This window comes from Mustela lutreola, chromosome 14 (genome assembly GCF_030435805.1).
Source record: "Mustela lutreola isolate mMusLut2 chromosome 14, mMusLut2.pri, whole genome shotgun sequence".
In the NCBI taxonomy this organism is placed as follows: Eukaryota; Metazoa; Chordata; class Mammalia; order Carnivora; family Mustelidae; genus Mustela; species Mustela lutreola.
Genome location: NC_081303.1, coordinates 66,038,678 through 66,056,240, shown reverse-complemented (window position 1 = coordinate 66,056,240; position 17,563 = coordinate 66,038,678). Strand labels below are relative to the sequence as shown.

General features: G+C 41.0%; 1 protein-coding gene and 1 pseudogene across 1 annotated transcript in view; one reads left to right on the top strand and one right to left on the bottom strand.

Moving 5' to 3' along the window:
* The window catches only part of TAF1A (TATA-box binding protein associated factor, RNA polymerase I subunit A), a 30,184-nt gene extending 20,916 nt beyond the window's left edge, over nucleotides 1-9,268 (top strand). Inside the window, exons 6-11 of the mRNA XM_059145508.1 lie at nucleotides 287-417; nucleotides 1,538-1,696; nucleotides 3,145-3,211; nucleotides 3,942-4,065; nucleotides 6,087-6,241; nucleotides 8,788-9,268. Of these exons, the coding sequence (XP_059001491.1) occupies nucleotides 287-417; nucleotides 1,538-1,696; nucleotides 3,145-3,211; nucleotides 3,942-4,065; nucleotides 6,087-6,241; nucleotides 8,788-8,900 (749 nt within the window). The 3' untranslated portion in view covers nucleotides 8,901-9,268. The remainder of the gene's footprint in view (nucleotides 1-286; nucleotides 418-1,537; nucleotides 1,697-3,144; nucleotides 3,212-3,941; nucleotides 4,066-6,086; nucleotides 6,242-8,787) is intronic.
* On the bottom strand, nucleotides 5,538-5,985 carry LOC131814536 (small ribosomal subunit protein uS17-like; annotated as a pseudogene).
* Nucleotides 9,269-17,563: the final 8,295 nt, after the last annotated feature.

The window sequence follows — 17,563 nt, the reverse complement described above, 5'->3', positions numbered from 1 at the left end:
TCTTAAAGTTCCCCATGTGTGCACTTCCTCCCATTCTGTCTTTTGGGGGGGTAGGGGGTTGGGGGCAGGGAGAGTTTGTGAAGAATTAGTATTATTCTTTAAATGTTTAATATTTAATAATAATAAATAATTTAAATATAAATTATTCTTTAAAATTCTTTCTTAGAATCTACTAGCAAAGCCATCAGGGCCTGAACTTTTCTTGTGGATAGTTTATTGATTGCTATTACTATGAACAAAGCCCTCAGTACTGAATGACTTTTAAGAATCTGTTGTCTCTGGACAGATGAAGATGATTACGCTTACAACGCAGCGTCCCAGAGCATGCTCAACCACAGCTGCAAGACATCTGTAAACCTTGGTGCATTGATTCAAACTCCTGGAGTTTGGGACCCTTTTGTGAAGAGTTACGTAGAGGCCAGTAGTCGTCTCATAAACTTCTATTAGTGTCATTGTGTCATGAGCCTTATTGTTATTGATCCGACGGTGACTAAGTGGAGGAAATTGTTTTAAAAAAAAGAGGGGTGCCTGGCTGGCTCAGCCAGTGGACACGCAACTCTTGATCTCCAGGTTGTGAATTTGAGCCCTGCGTTGGGTATAGAGAGTCCTTAAAACAAAATCTTAAAATAGATAAAGAAAAATTTGTAAAAATTAAAAAGAGAGAATATGTCTCTTTGTGGGCTGAAGAATTTTTATTTTACTAATATACTGTAAATGTTACTTTTTTTTCCCCCCTTCATCACTGGATAATGTGTCATGGTCAAATATTTATAAAATAAATAGCAATATAGTTTATAAATGTTAAATTTGTATTACTCTTAACTGAAGTTAGAAGAAAAGCAGAGAGATCCTTTACGATTTGGTGGGGTAGAGAAGACCAGGGGACAGAAATCTGAATGTGGGTCACAATATGTGGGATGGATGAAGACTAATGGCTTTTAGGAAGTTTATTAGGGCGCCACGCCATGTCCTCTCAGAGTCAGTGTGAAAGGACAGAGAGCCTTGGCATGGGCACTAGGAATAAATCTTCAAAGTAACTGGCTTTTTGAGAGTTTCCTGGATGCTAACATGATAATTAATTAATTAATTGTCAAAAGATGATCTCTGGAACCACATGCCGCATATGGGTGGGAACGAAAGGAAAGGAATTGTAGTTCTCCCGTGTTCCCTTTGTGGCTGAAGTTATGTCGGGCACTGAGGTTAGTTGCATCATATGGTCTTTCTCAGTTGGTCGTATGCCCTCCTTGGAAGACTTTTTTCTGATAGGAATAGTTCCTAGCTTGAACTTGCTGCATTTTTCAGTAACAAAAAATGTGATAAGGAGAACGTGGGAACCCACATAGGCCTTTGGTGTAAGTGATCTGTATTCCATAGAGATCATGACGTACGTTGGTGAGAGCAACCAGTGACATTACTATTTGTCCTATTCATCATTTTAATTAATTTTTGTTCCCATCAATAGAGTTAAGTTATGCATTATCTTTCATACAGCTGTCTTACAGGATTTAGCTAAGACATTTTAACTTATTTTATATAGATGCTGGAATTCTATGGGGATCGAGATGGAGCCCGAGAAGTGCTCACCAATTATGCCTATGATGAAAAGTTCCCATCAAATCCAAATGCTCATGTCTACTTATATAACTTTCTGAAGAGAGAAAAGGCACCAAGAGAGAAACTGATAAGTGTGCTTAAGGTATAAAATGTTTATTTCAATGTTTGAACATGATTGGGGATCTACTTTAAAACATCCTGGGGTGCCCGGCTCACTCAGTCAGTGGAGCATGCAACTCTTGATCTCAGGGTCATGAATTTGAGCCCCATGTTGGGTGTAGAGATTGAGAAGAAAAAAAAAAAAAGTAAATTTTGAAACATCGTTAGGTCATGCTTTCCAGCTCTGAAATTCTAGCACTCCTAGCAAATGATTGTGTGTGCCCTGAGGTGGACATGTGAGGCTTGGGTGACCCTCCACTCCCATTCCCCCACTACTCTCTCCAAGTTAGGCTGAGGGCAAAGGATCAGTATTTTGGAAACCCTTTGTCAACCTTTCGGGAAAATTCTGCTTTGATACTTTTTGAAAATCAACTTTATTGAAATTTAATTTACATACAGTAAAACACTTATTTTAAGTATACACTTGAATGTATTAAAAACAATTTATTGGGGCGCCTGGGTGGCTCAGTGGGTTAAAGCCTCTGCCTTCAGCTCAGGTCATGATCCCAGGGTCCTGGGATCGAGCCCCTCATCGGGCTCTCCGATCAGTGGGGAGCCTGCGTCCTCCACTCTCTCTGCCTGCCTCTCTGCCTACTTGTCATCTCTCTCTCTGTGTCAAATAAATAAAATCTTAAAACAAAACAATACTATTTATTTATTTATGTATAGAAAGAGAGAGGGGGTGGGGGAGAGAGAATCTTTCATTGTGTGGCGTATAATGTGGGTTTAATCTCATAACCCTGAGATCATGACCTGAGCTGAAATCAGTAGTCAGACACTTAGCCAACAGGGCCCCAAGAAAAATTCTTACCTTTCAGTCTTTTATTTATTTATTTGTTTTTTTCTTTTTTTAAAGATATTCTTTATTTGACAGAGTACAAGCAGGGGGAGTGGCAGGGAGAGGAAGAAGCAGGCTCCTGCTGAGCCGAGAGCCCATTGTGGGGTTCAGTCCCAGGACCCTGGGATCATGACCTGAGCTGAAGGCAGACGCTTAACCAACTGAGCCACCCAGGCGCTGCCAGTCTTCTTTTAAAAAATACATTAGCTTAGGGACGCCTGGGTGGCTCAGTTGGTTAAGCAGCTGCCTTCGGCTCAGGTCATGATCCCAGCGTCCTGGGATCGAGTCCCACATCAGGCTCCTTGCTCAGCAGGGAGCCTGCTTCTCCCTCTGCCTCTGCCTGCCATTCTGTCTGTCTGTGCTCGCTCTCTCCTCCTCTCTCTCTCTGATAAATAAATAAAATCTTTAAAAAAAAAAATAAATAAAAAATAAAAATACATTAGCTGGGACACCTGGCTGGTTCAGTCAGTAGAGTGTGCAACTCTTGATCTTGGGGTTGTGAGTTTGAGCCCACATTGAGTGTAGAGGTTGCTTAAAAGTAAAGAAATGCCTTTATAATATATACAAATTACAAGATTATTTTTTTCTTCCAGATTTTGTATCAGATTGTACCATCTCATAAATTGATGTTAGAATTCCATAGATTACTGGGAAAGTCAGGTAAATAGTTTTTGTTTTGTATCTCTTTGTGCAGACAAGCTATAGACTAGCAAACTAGGGTCGGTGGGCCAAATCCACCCCCACCTATTTTTGTAAATCAAGTTCTCTTGGAGCACTTTTGTGTTGTCTATGACTTTTGTACTACAACAGCAGAGTTGTGTAGTTGTGACAAAGACCATACAGCTCACAAAGCTTAAATATTTACTGGTCCCTTTATAAGAAAAGTATGCTGACTTCCGCTGTAGAATATTAGGTAATAGCACAAGATAAATGGCTTTAATTTGTATAATTCACCTCGTTTTAATCTTTACTACATTTCAGCTCGGTATAGAAAAGCACATACTTCTTCATAGAAGGAAGTCAGCTTAAGTCCAGTAGGTACTGGGGCTATGTCAGCCCCTCATCTGTTAGAAGAGAGGGCAGGTTCTTTAAATAGTGTCCTCCCTCAGTCGAATGTAGCCCATTTAGAAATCAGATCCACCACTCTGACTTCATTAGCTGGAACTAAATTACTGGATTTTTCAGTAATTTACTGAAGAGTATGAATTTCAAAATACTGAAAGAGGTAAGAATTCAGTAATTTACTGGAGAGTATGAGTGTAACGAATTATTTTAAACTGCTAACCAAACTAGAAGGCTTACAACTTAGTAGTATTTTATCAACCAAATAAATATTTTTAGCCTTGTGCACTTCAATACCTTGTGTAAATTCTAACTGTGCCCATTACAGAAAAAGAAGACCACCGTAAACTGGGATTAGAGGTCTTATTTGGAGTCTTAGATTTTGCTGGATGCACTAAAAATATAACTGCTTGGAAATACTTGGCAAAATATCTGAGACAGATTTTAATGGGGTAAGTAAAAGACACAGTGTTTATTATTGGATCAGATCAGTAAAATTTCCCAGTATTTTAGCTGATACCTTTTACTGTTTAAAGTTCTTTGCTTATGTTTTTTGATTTCTTGAACTATGTCTTCAGCTGTTCTGAGTACATCAGAAGCAAGAAAATACATTCCCAAGTGAAACATACAAAAATACTGTCAAGATATTTTATGCTGTCAAAAAAAAGTACCATACCTTACCACTGCGGTATTGGGGAAGATGTACGTTTTCAGGTTGGAAATGTTGGCAAACAGTGGTCACCCCCACTCTTCATCGGACTCTTCGTGAAGCTCTTGGTGATCTGTGTCATCATCTTGTAAAATCTCATAGGAAGCAGCTTCTCTCCCAGCTGTTTTCAGTAATTTTCAGTGGGGCTTTGCAGGCCTCATAAGATCATCATAGGTTATGTTCATTCAGCAAATATTTGTTAAGTCCACTGTGAGCTGGATATCTGAAACTACACCTGTGATCATGAGGTCATTAGTGCCACATTTCAAGTGAAAACAGGAGTGGTCCTAGTCATTTTTACTTCGTGAGAGGAAGGGGTTAACTTTGTGATAACGTTAAGGTTCATTTGTTTATCATATCCATTTCAGTTGGTTAGAATCTTTAGCATCGATGGGAACTTGTGTCAGGCTGCAGATATGACTTGACCTTGGAGACAGAAGAGGGCTGATTATAAAGTGTTTTTGGTGTGATAACTAAACCACTTTTCTCATCTACAGCAGCATAAAACCCCCCAACTAACCACAAGAAGGCAAAGAAGTGTACTATTCATTTTTTTAAACCTCTAGAAGTTCTGCCACAGGGCACACATGGGTGCTAATAAATATTTGCTCAATTAAGTTATTGACAAACACTTAGCATTGTCTGGGTTCAACTGTCAAACCTGTGTGTTCACATATTTGTATAATAATGGCATCTTAATTTGAGTAGTAATTTGTAACATACAAAGTAAGGTTTTATAGTTATTTTTAAGTAATAATCATCATTGCTAACATTCATTGAACATTTAGGAAGTACCAGACAATATGCAAAGGTCTTTATATGAGACCACTATACTCCTGGGCCAGTTTAATGACAGTGCTTTGAGATGGGGACCATTAATAGCTTCGTGGAAATTGAGGCTCAGAGAGATTAAGCAACTTGCCCAGGATCACATAGTAAATGGGAGATTGGAGATTCAGATCCAGGATTTCGAGTTCAGGGTGTGTGCTGCTAACCGTTGCGTATACCAAAGTGGCTATTTAATTAAATGGAAAGCAGAAATCAAAGAGAACTAAAAAGGATTTGCTTTCATGCATGTGCTATACCATGGGTGGCCGCACGAGACCGTACTTTGAGAACATCTTTCTTGTCATCTTTCCACAGACGTGTGTGTGTGTGTGTGTGTGTGACTGGGAAAATAACTATTTTCTTTGGGGGTGTGGACAGATTCCAATCTCAGAATTTCTGGAATTGCTTCTTGGTGCCAGGGGCCTTTATGACTTGGAGCACGTTGAACCACACAGTCTTTCCCAAGGGCTGGCACTTGCCCACTGTGACCATGTCAGCAATCTGGACATCCCTGAAGTGGGGGGACAGGTACATGAACATGTTCTTGTGGTGTTTCTTGAAGGAGTACTTTTGGATGTAGTGGAGGTAGTCTTAGCAGATGACAGTGGTCTTCTCGGCTTCATCTTGGTCAGTGACCACACCAGCCAGGATCTGCCCGTGGATAGGGACATTTGTCAGTGTAGGTGCCCTCAGTGGCCTCCTCGGACGTCTTGACTGATGTTTTTGTAGTGTGACAGGTGCTTCTCCTTGCCTGCTGCTCCAAGCAGGACCCCGTTCTCATTTTGAGAGATGGTTGGCTGCTTTGGTAGGCAGCCTCAGTCTGAATGTCCAGCATCTTCCCAGCTGCGTGACAAAAGGGCTTTCTTATGTTCAGATTCCGGCAGTTCGGTCCCCCTCCCATCACTGACCTGCCCGTTTGACATTTTTCTTTTCTAGGAATCACCTTGCCTGGGTTCAAGAAGAGTGGAACTCCAGGAAAAACTGGTGGCCAGACTTTCACTTCAGCTCCTTTTGGGCCAAAAGCGACTGGAAAGAGGATAAAGCACTGGCCTGTGAGAAAGCCTCGGTGGCTGGGGTACTGCTAGGAAAAGGTGCGAAGGTTTCTTTTCTTCTTATCTAGGCGTAGCTTTTGGACGCTTTTGAAATGACAAAGTGTGACCATTCATTCGTGCCACAGGTTACTGGCTATAGTGGACATCAGAGGCTGGAGAAATAACTGGGGCATGGGAAAGTGGATGTTGACTTGGAGCCAGCTGATGTGCTAGTCGCGACCGTCTGTGAACTAGAAGCAGCGATTTCGTCTTGTTAATTGTGGTGGTTGGTTTTTATGCTGTAACTTGGGTATCTTTAGGGGCTAATTAAGATAGAGGATGCGGGGGCACCTGGGTGGCTCAGTGGGTTAAAGCCTCTGCCTTCAGCTCGGGTCATGATCCCAGGGTCCTGGGATTGAGTCCCGCGTCGGGCTCTCTGCTCGGCGGGGAGCCTGCTTCCTCCTCTCTCTCTCTCTCTCTCTCTCTCTGCCTACCGTGATCTCTGTCAAATAAATTAATTAAGTAAAAAAAAAAAAAGATAGAGGATACGGACTGTTTTCACAGCAACTGACATTGTCTACCTTACAGTATTAGAAAGAGAAGAATATTCTCTGGAGATTTCATTGTTGTATAATTGCTGTTATATTTAGTTGTCTGTTCCTACAAGGATGAAACATTTTTCCCTATAAAAAATTATACCTCCTGTAACTTATTTAAAAATCCTCTTAAAAGAAAGGGAAATTGATCTTATCTCTGTGGTCTGTCTTGACTGTGAAAACTCTCACTGCTTTTTGCCACTGCCCGGTGAGGACAGAGATGGGACCGCGGCTGGGTCTGATCGGAGATGAAGCGAATGTCTCCGTGTTCCTGAGTAAGCAGGCTGCTGCTGGAGAATCCGGAGTATCCGAAAGAGCATCTCCGGCTTGGCTTTAGATATGGTGGATACTATTTTGGAGTTAGTATTCTCAGTGAGTGTTTCAGATGGTTACTAAGGTTAATAAAGTGCCAGTTTCTCAGAGGAAAGGGACAAATAAAAGTGAAAGCAATCCTAAGATTTCTGAACACACACCAAGGAACAGAAATGTGATTCAGACTGTGATTTCCTACTTCCTTATGAGCATAGAGGCATCTAGTACAGATACCTAAAGGCGTCTATGTTTGAGCAGAGTCTGAAAACATGGGCTGGTTTTCCAGTTCTGTCATCTTGCCCTGTCACTTAGGTCAGCGAACCTTTGGGAGCCTTCTCTGAGGGGGCTTTGTTAACACCTGTCCTTGATGCTTCCAGGATGGTTGCGAGCATCAGGTGAGCGTCACATCGAAGTGCTTGAGAAATTCAGAAGTACTATCTGAACATTAGGCATAACCATGCCTGGAAAGGGGTCCATCTCTTGTTTTGGGCCTTAGTGTCGGGCTTCAGTCAGTCTGGTCAGGAGTTGAGCTGGTTCTGCTCATTATATCACAGGATTCAAATTCTGGTCATGGTCTGCCTTTGTTCCATGCTTAAGAGTCGGGTGTGGGAGCTGCCTGTCTTCCGTCTCTGCTAAGGCGAGTCAAGCCGTGTCCCCTCGACTCCATGTCTGCTGGCTCGTGAGGAGATAGGAGTTTACTGTAGTTGATTTGGCTTTTTCTCTGTGTTAGGGTGGGAGCAAAATTCTTTTCATCTTTCAGTATTCTAGATAGAAGCAGAGGTCTGTGTCCAAAGTATTTTGTTTTTGCTGAAGTGGTAGGTGTGTTTAGAAATACAGGCTATTAACACCACCCACGCCGCTGCTTCCCAGCTAACAAAATAGTCATTCTGGCACACTGTTTTCAGGGACGATAAAATGGTTACTGGAGGTGCAGTATGTTTCCTAGCAACTTCCCAGAGATGATGGTTGGATTAGATACGTGCTGAGACTATGATGAAAATTAGTTTTTCTTAGATGATTTATGGTCTCACTCATTTATCAAATTAAAAAAAAAAAAAAACCCTGTAATATCTAGTTTACAGTTTTTTAACAGAGATTTGATTCATGTCTGAAATATTTAACCAGTGATCTGCTTAGCACTGTAAGACTGTGACAAGCACGTAGAAGAACTTGTCATAAGCACAAGGCCCCTTTCTCAGAGTTGCACGGTCACCACCCCACTGCCCACTGGGCGCTGGACTAGCCCAGTTCTGATCTCTTCTAACCTGTGAGTTCATCCTAATCCTTCACCTCAGGGTTTGCTTACAGAGAACTTTCTTACTGTTACAGATGCCTCTTGGGCTGTTCAAGCTAACCTTAAAAGGGAAGCGATTGTAATTTGCTTCTGGAGGAGGCATATTCAATACATGAGTATGTGATAATACACATATCACCTTAACTAGGATTTGGGAGGCAGGGTGGAAAGCCAGATGAAGTGTGCGCTCGAATTATGACGGGTCGGAAACATTTCCGTATGTAGGAAGCATACATTTCACCGGCGGCGGCTCTCAGGATGTGCTCATACTGGTAAACCTCATACAGATCCCCCCATTTTCATAATCATTACTGTGTCAGAGCTGAAGCAACATTTTTTAAAATGTAGAAATATATTTGAAGCATTGGTAAGTATTAAAACTCTTTGTTTATTTTGTTTTTTAGGTTGCAGATATTTTCGGTTTATTTCCAAACAAGATGATGAAGTCTTAAGGAAAAAAATTAAGCGGATAAAGAAGTCAGTGGAAAATCACAGTATTGTAAAGCCAGGACTCTGATGTTGAATACTAGTTATTTCAGATGAGGAGCTACCGAATAGTAGCTCAGTGGGTAATTGCTGAATGTATTATTTATCTGGTGTTTCTAGGAGGAGAGTTTATATGGCTGCCAAAAAGTTATTTTTATATTTTTCTGTATTTTTTTTATTATAATTATATGTAAAGAAACAGTCTCAGTGCCTTTGTTCTTTGTAAGTACATATTTTTCCTTGTTTGTACTGTGAAATACAATATTTATAGTGGAATGACCTCCACATAAGAAATATATTTGTTTAATGTATAGAGAGTACAGCTGTAGAGCAGTGACTGCCATTTGCGAATAATGTGCTTCTATTGTGCAATAAACACAGCTTGTATTGTTAAGTGAATTTATATTCTTCTTTAATTTTTTTTTTAAGATTTTTTTTTAATTGATTCATTTGACAGAGATCACAAGTAGGCAGAGAGGAGGAAGCAGGCTCCCCGCTGAGCAGAGAGCCTGATGTGGGGCTCTATCCCAGGACCCTGAGATTATGACCTGGGTTGAAGGCAGAGGCTTAACCCACTGAGCCACCCAGGTGCATGCCCCTCTTCTTTAAGATTCTGAATGATCCATGTTAGGTTTGCCATCATAAAGAATATAGTAGAGGACACCTGGGTGACTGTAGGTTGAGTGTTTAGCTCTTGATTTTGGCTTTGAGTCATGATCTCAGGGTCGTGAGATCGAGCCCTTCATGGGGCTCCGCACTTAGTGGGGGTGGGGGGGGGGTCTGCTTCTGTCCCTCTACCCTTCCCCTGCTCCCAGGTGCTTGGAGGCTCATGTGTGTGCATGCTCTCTCACTCGCTCTCTCTCAAATAAATAAATTTTTTAAAAATTATATATATGTCATGAGTTCTGTTGAGGATTTTGGAAACAGAGAAGGATTTAGGAAAGGAATCCACTTCCTTTTTTGGTATTAGGACAAGGGGCAAAGGGTGCCTTTGTCAAGTGTGAGGTCTCAAGAGACTGGTCGGCTTGAATTCTGGGTTTATCACTAGGTAATTCTGTGACTTCCTGGGCAGGTTACTGAGCTTTCATAGTTCCTTTACCCATGGATGAGAGACAGTAGAATTTATCTTATCAGATTGCTCTGAATAATGAAAAATATAGTGAACGCCTAGGGTAATAATTAATACTTAACAAATCTTAAGTAAGTGACCATCCTTCATCCTGGTTTTAGACACTAAGTAACAGGAACTAAATAAAGATAATTTAAAGTCTTGTTTTCTCCTAGAAACCTCTGAAATACAGATATTGTATGATAGTTGGGTTAATGCTTCCTACTAAAACACCCCTGTCTTTCAAGCTGCGTACCGTGCAGCCATCAACCTTGGACTTGAGGGCTTCACACACATTTGCGACCACTCAGTCCACACGGTTCCTCCTTGCTCACCTGCCCCAAACTCTGATCTCTGGCTCACCAGCTTAGTGGGACTGTCATGCTTTGCTTGGACTCTGACGCAATGCACTGCACAGAAGTCCCAAGACAGAGAGGTTAGACTATTGTAGAACTTACTTTATGAGTTTCAGTTTAGTATAATGCCAGTCTTGTGTTGTCTGTTGCCCACTACTTTGAAAACAGTTGTCTCGTGTATTTTATCTAGATTAAATGATATGTTAACTAACTAAATTAAAATTAGGACCTTTTTCCTATCAAAGATCCCTTTAAGAAAATTAAGTACAGGGGCGTCTGGGTGGCTCAGTGGGTTAAAGCCTCTGCCTTCGACTCAGGTCATGATCCCAGGGTCCTGGGATCGAGCCCCACATCGGGCTTTCTGCTCTTTCCTGCTTCCTCCTCTCTCTCTCTCTCTCTCTGCCTGCCTCTCTGCCTACTTGTGATCTCTGTCTGTCAAATAAATAAATAAAATCTTTAAAAAAAAAAAAAAAGAAAAGAAAATTAAGTACAGCCTATTAAAAGAAAGAAATATTTGTGGGGCACCTGGCTGGCTCAGGCAGTAGAGCATGTGACTCTTGACCTCTGGGTTGTAAGGTTGAGCTCCATGTTGGGTATAGAGATTACTTAAATTTTTTTTAAAAAAGGAAAAAAAAGTCTTGTTGAGAAAAAGATTTCAACATATACTTTAGTCATGACTAAGATGTTTATATGTGTAAGTATATTCACTGCATGAACTGACAAAAGATTCAAATAAATTCAAATCAGTAAGCAGGACAAAGAACCCAAGAGAAACAGTGGACCAAGCTCATGAACAAGTATTTCACAGCAAAGGGTAAACATGGACCATAAACACATAAGCCAAGGAGATGCAAATCCAGAGTGGAGTGGGATACCAGTTCAGACCCATTCAGTGAGCAAAAATGGAGATACTGAGGTTGAAGAGATGTGGATCCACAGAGTCTCTCATAGTAGCTGATGGGATGTAAAATACTGTAGTCATTTTGCTTTACCATTTACTAAGACTGTCCTTGAGTGTTTACTTGGGAAATGCTTGTACCTGTAAGCCAAGAGACAACAGCACTGTTCATCATAGTGGAAAAACTAGGGAAAAAAAACCCACAAATGCCCATTGGCATGAGATTGGACAAATTGTGGTAGAGTCATGTAAAGAAAGATGAATAAACCGTAGCTTTATCCATCAGCGTAGGCGGATCTCACTTGACATACCGGGTGGGAGAAATGAGTCCCAACTTACTACTTCCTGCCTCCCTAGAGTTCAAACTATAAAGTTCCAACTAATGACTAAAATGTTTATAAATGCATACAGATTGTGATGAAACCCCATATAAATAAAACAGGTGGTAACCTCTGGATGGGAGAGGCAGAGCAATAGGGTGGAGGAAAAGCAGGGTAAGGGAGATGAATTACTGCTAATAGTCTGTTTTAATGAGGCGGCAGGCTATTCCTGGACTAATGTTGACGGTGTATCATGGGCCAAGGATTGTGATTTACTGCATTTGGTGCACTTCAGGCTACTTTGAACAATGAAAAGGACCATATAATATAGAATCCATTTATATGAAATGTCCAGAGTAGGCAAGTCTACAGAAATGGAAGAAAGTACATTAGAGATTGCCTAGGGCAGGGGAAGGGAGGTGCATGGGAAGATGAGGTGGGAGTGATAACCAAAGGGTACAGGGTTTCTTTTGGGGGTGATGAAAAATATCCCCAATTTGGGGTGATGGTTTCACAATTCCCTCTGTTGAATATATTAAAAAGCATTTAATTGTACACTTGAAATGAGATTACTCTCTGGTGTGCGAATTTTATCAATGACACTTAAAGAAATATTAATGACACAAAAAGAAATAAAACCAAAAAATCAATAAGCTTTGTGGAGTCAGAAAGGTCTGGATTCAACAAAGCACCTCACCTAACTGAGCCTCAGGTTTAGTCTATAAAATGGGGTAATCTGAAAAATGTTTAGCATGACTCTTGATGTGCTTTTCTCAATAAATGGTAACATTTGTTATTATGAACAAAACAAAAAAAAAAAAGGAAAGAAACTGAACAATGAACACAAGACCTAACTATTCTTTAATGAAGGAGTAAATGTGGCCTTTTTGGATCTAGCTATTTATCCATATTTATAGCACAAGGGGTTTTTTTGGCTGGATTGGATTAGAATGTATTTTAAATATTTCAAAAGGAAATAAGCAGACCCTTGATGGGTGTGGTCTACAAATCCCAAGGCTAACATCTGAATAAGTTAATTTTAAAAATTAACCTATTTGAGGGGTGCCTGGGTGGCTCAGTGGGTTAAAGCCTCTGCCTTCGGCTCAGGTCATGATCCTGGGGTCCTGGAATCGAGCCCCACATCGGGCTCTGTGCTCAGCGGGGAGCCTGCTTCCCCCCCGCCCCGCCACCGCCGCCTGCCTCTCTGCCTACTTGTGATCTCTGTCAGTCAAGTGAATAAATAAAATCTTTTAAAATTTTTAATGTATTTGGGGTGCCTGGCTGGCTCGGGGCTTGGAGCACGTGACTCCCTATCTAGGAGTTGTGAGTTTGAGCCCCATGGTGGGTGTGGAGTCAAGTTAAAAAGAAAAAAGAAAGTTTAAAAACTTGTTTGAAACTCTTCCTCCATCCAAGATTCATGCTCCCCAAAGAAATAATCACACACCAAATAAAAGTCCTCTTCAGACTTCCAAAGAACCTTCTCTGTGGGTCCAGACAGATGCAGATGTCTGCTTTAACTCAGTAAGTAGAGGCAGATCCTGAGTTTCTGTCCCGTCAGCCCCATGATGACAGTTGCCCGCTGTCTGCTTAAAGCTCCCCTTATGCCTCTACCAAGAATTCACATAATCTTACCAACATACTCTTCAGTTGGCTGGCTGTGTCTGTTTTCCAAATGAAGATAAACAAGTAGAAGTGATTGCTGTGCTCTCATGTTTTGATACATCGTGATGGAATGCACAAGATCTGCGCTATATTCCAGAACACCTAAATTTAATTTTTTGATTTTTGTTTTTTTAAAGATTTTTATTTATTTTAGAGAGAGAGTGAGAGAGCATGCAAGCAGGGGGAGGAGCAGAGGGGGAGGGACAAGCCGACTCCGTGCTCAGTGTGGAGCCCAATGGAGGGCTCGATCCCACGACATGAGCCGAAATCAGGAGTCAGACGCTTAACCACTTAGATGACTAAGCCACCCAGTTGTTCCAGAATACCTAAATGTTATTGCCGTTTTTCCCATTCACCCAAAGCAGGACCCTAAACATTTCATGGAGCATCTCTGAGATAATTCAATTGTCTGTATGTTGGGAATACAGCATTTCCTCTTTACCTCAGAGAATTTTTGTGAAGTTCAAAGGAGATTAGGAAATAGTTCATAAACTGTAATACAAATGAAGAGAGTTATTAATACATTCCCTAACCTCAAACACATCTATTCATTTCCATACAGTGAGAAGGCAGATAAACCAAGAGAGAAAACTGAACTATATGGAAGGGGGTGAGCTAGAACACTTCTTTTTCTACTTTTTTCTGTCTTATTCCATGACATGATGCTAGAATAAACACCAAACCCGAACCTTCCAACAATATTTTTGAAAGGCATTTGCCAGGGGTGCCTGGTGGGCTCAGCTGGAAGAGAATAGGCAACTTTGATCTCGGGGTCATGACTTTGAGCCTGAAGTTGGGCGTAAAGGTTACTAAAAAAATAAACTTTAAAAAAAAAAAGTGCCCTTGCTATATGAAATAGTGTGTTGGGTTGAAATGGGTTGAACTGTGTATTCCCAAAAAGATATGGTGAAGACCTAAGCTCCAGTCCTTCACAGCAGTGACCTTGTTTGGAGGGAGGGTCTTTATGGAGATGAGCTAAAGTAAGGTCATGAAGGTGGGCCTAATCCGAAATGACTGTGTCCTCATAAAAGGAAAATCTGGACATAGACACACACAAACAGAATTCCATGCGAACACAAAGACGGAAAATGGGATATCGTATCCTCAGGCTGAGGAACTTTCTAGATTACCGGTAAACAGATTCTTCATGGCCCTGAGAGGAACCAACCCTGCTGTCACCTTGACCTCTGTCTTCTAGGCTTCAGAAACATGAGGCACCTGCTGTTTCAGCCCCAGTTTGTGATACTTTGTTACAACAGCCCCAGCAAATGAATACAGTATTTTTTTTTTTAAAGTTCTGTGTCTGAGTATCAGTAACAGTCAAAACTTGTTTCCTGGTCTTCTCCATCTGTACCTCGTCTGAGCACCCTGCTTAACCCTCCTGAGGATTTTCTTAGCCACTCCAGCCTGATGCCCTGTCTTCCTCCTGGGGGTTCCTAGTGGCAAGTTTGTTCCTCATTATTAGCTTCATATCATCTGCCTAGTGTTACTTGGTCCTTTCTTCTCAGAGCATAAACTCCTTGAAAAAGTATGTTTTGTGCATTCGTTTTCTGTCAAACATTCCTCCTTCAGCATAATGCTTTGTGCATGATAATAGCATATCGATGGTAAATTAATAACTGCATAATGATTATATAATCACATATGTAATTATATTGAAAATATTATGTTGTCCCATCTGAAATATTGCATCTTTTAATAATCAGAAATGTATGTGTCAATATGTCTGGTGGAACCTACTAGCTGATCTTTTCCTGGTAATTTTAAAATCCCTCTTTGCCTAAAATATTAAGATCTGATTTGAATTTATATGTCCTGGGTGGATAGGAATTATTATGTCCAAGGTTTTTTGTTTTGTTTTTTAAATTTTACTTATTTATTGAGAGAGAGAGAGTGTGTGTGTGCGTGCACGAGTAGAGGGAGAAGCAGAGGGAGAAAGACAAGCAAAGTCCCCTTCTGAGCATGGACCAGGTCTCAGGGCTTGATCCCATGACCCATGAGATCATGACCTGAGCTGAAGCCAAGAGTTGGGCACTCAACAAACTGAGCTAAACTTCTTTATTTTTCTTATTATTTTTAAAAGATTTTTACTGCCCTCCCTGGGATTACGACCTGAGCCGAAGGCAGACACTGAACCCCCTAGGTCACCCAGGTGTCCCTGCTATAATTCTTTAAACACAGTCATTAAGAATTATTTTCCGAGAAGCAGGCATTCCTTTTGAACTCAGTATATTTTGTGACAAAGACAAAACTGAGACATAAATGTCAATAAAAGACCTAAAAGTACTTTCAGGTCCCACATGGAATGAAAGAATGCACTGATTCTTACACCTCATGGGGTCAGGCTGTTACCTCCCATTTCCGAGAAGGTCATGGTGCATGAGTCCGCTGGCTACAGTTGGCCATCGTGTTTGTCATTCCTCCTGCCCAAGGCTTCCAGAGCGATGACGTTATCTAACCTTCCAGCAAACAGTCCTGTGGAAACAGCACAGTCACCAGTGACTCATGGGTGCGGTATTATGTTTTAAAAACCAGTATTCAACTAGGGATGTTACTGAACAGTACAAATAGGAAAGCAGAGATGTGTTGTCAAATATTCTTAATGACTCCCTCCTCCTGACTTTTCCCTTAGTTATAAGAATGATGTTTGTTTGTATTTTAGGTGCCACCGGGGCCTTCGTAAGCCACAGCACACACTTGACTAGACTGGGGCTCCTTGTGCCCTCTTGAGGACACCCTGGAAAGGCTCTTCTGGGTGATGAGCAGGAACCCTCCATACAAGCCCATCTAGGCTGAGAAGAATCTTGATTTCATCTGCATTTCAGAGGGCAATTTTTGCCCATAAGGAAATTTGAGGGTGTAGTAGAGCCATGGAAGGTACCAGAAGGAAAGTGAACTCTGGTGATGCCTCTGCAGGCTTATGCCCAGGTTCAGGCTTCTGTCTGGGTTTGGGGTTGTTTGAGTTTGGGACTCCATGTCCTTCATCCACTCATTCCATATATATATATATATATATATATATATATATATATATATGCATATATAATCTATATAATGTAATATAAATAATATAATGTATAATATATAAAATATAATATATATAATACATTTTCTTGGCAAACTCAACACCCAAAGAACAAATAATCCAATCAAGTAATGGGCAGAGGACATGAACAGACATTTCTGCAAAGAAGACATCCAGATGTCCAACAGACACATGAAAAAATGCTCCACATCACTTGGCATCAGGGAAATACAAATCAAAACCACAATGAGATACCACCTCACACCAGTCAGAATGGCTAAAATTAACAAGTCAAGAAATGACAGATGCTGGCGAGGATGTGGAGAGAGGAGAACCCGCCTACACTGTAGGTGGGAATGCAAGCTGGTGCAACCACTCTGGAAAACCATGTGGAGGTTCCTCAAAAAACTGAAAATAGAGCTACCCTATGACCCAGCAATTGCACTACTGGGTATATATCCTAAGACACAAACGTGGTGCTCCAAAGGGGCACGTGCACCTGAATGTTTATAGCAGCAATGTCCATAATAGCCAAATTATGGAAAGAACCTAGATGTCCATCAATAGATGAATGTATAAAGAAGATGTGGTATATATACACAATGGAATACTATGCAGCCATCAAAAGAAGTGAAATCTTGCCATTTGCGACGACGTGGATGGAACTAGAGGGTATCATGCTTAGCTAAATAAATCAATTGGAGAAAGACAACTATCATATGATCTCCCTGATATGAGGAAGTGGAGATGCAACATGGGGGGGTTAGGGGGGTAGGAAAAGAATAAAAATGAAAGAAGGTGGGATTGGGAGGGAGACAAACCTTTTAAGATTCAATCTCAAAAAACAGACTGAGGGTTGCTGGGGGGAGGGGGGGTGGGAGGGGGGGGTGGGATTATGGACATTGGGGAGGGTATGTGCTATGATGAGTGCTTTGAAGTGTGTAAACCTGGCGATTCACAGACCTGTAGCCCCGGGGATAAAAATACATTATATGTTTATTTAAAAAAAATAAATTTAATAAAAAAAGAAAAATATATATAATACTATATATATATATATATATATATATATATATATATTTAAATTTTATTTTTTGAGAGAAGGGTGAGGGGCAGAGGGAGAGAGAGAATCTCACACAGACTCCATGACCAGTGCTAAGCATGATGTGGGTCTTGATCTCACAACCCTGAGATCATGACCTGGACTGAAATCAGAAGCAGCTGCTTAAGGGACTAACCACCCAGGTGCCCCTCATTTAAGAAATATTGATCCAAGCCTTGTTATGTGCAAGGGACAGGTATAAAGTGAAACACATTCTTAAATG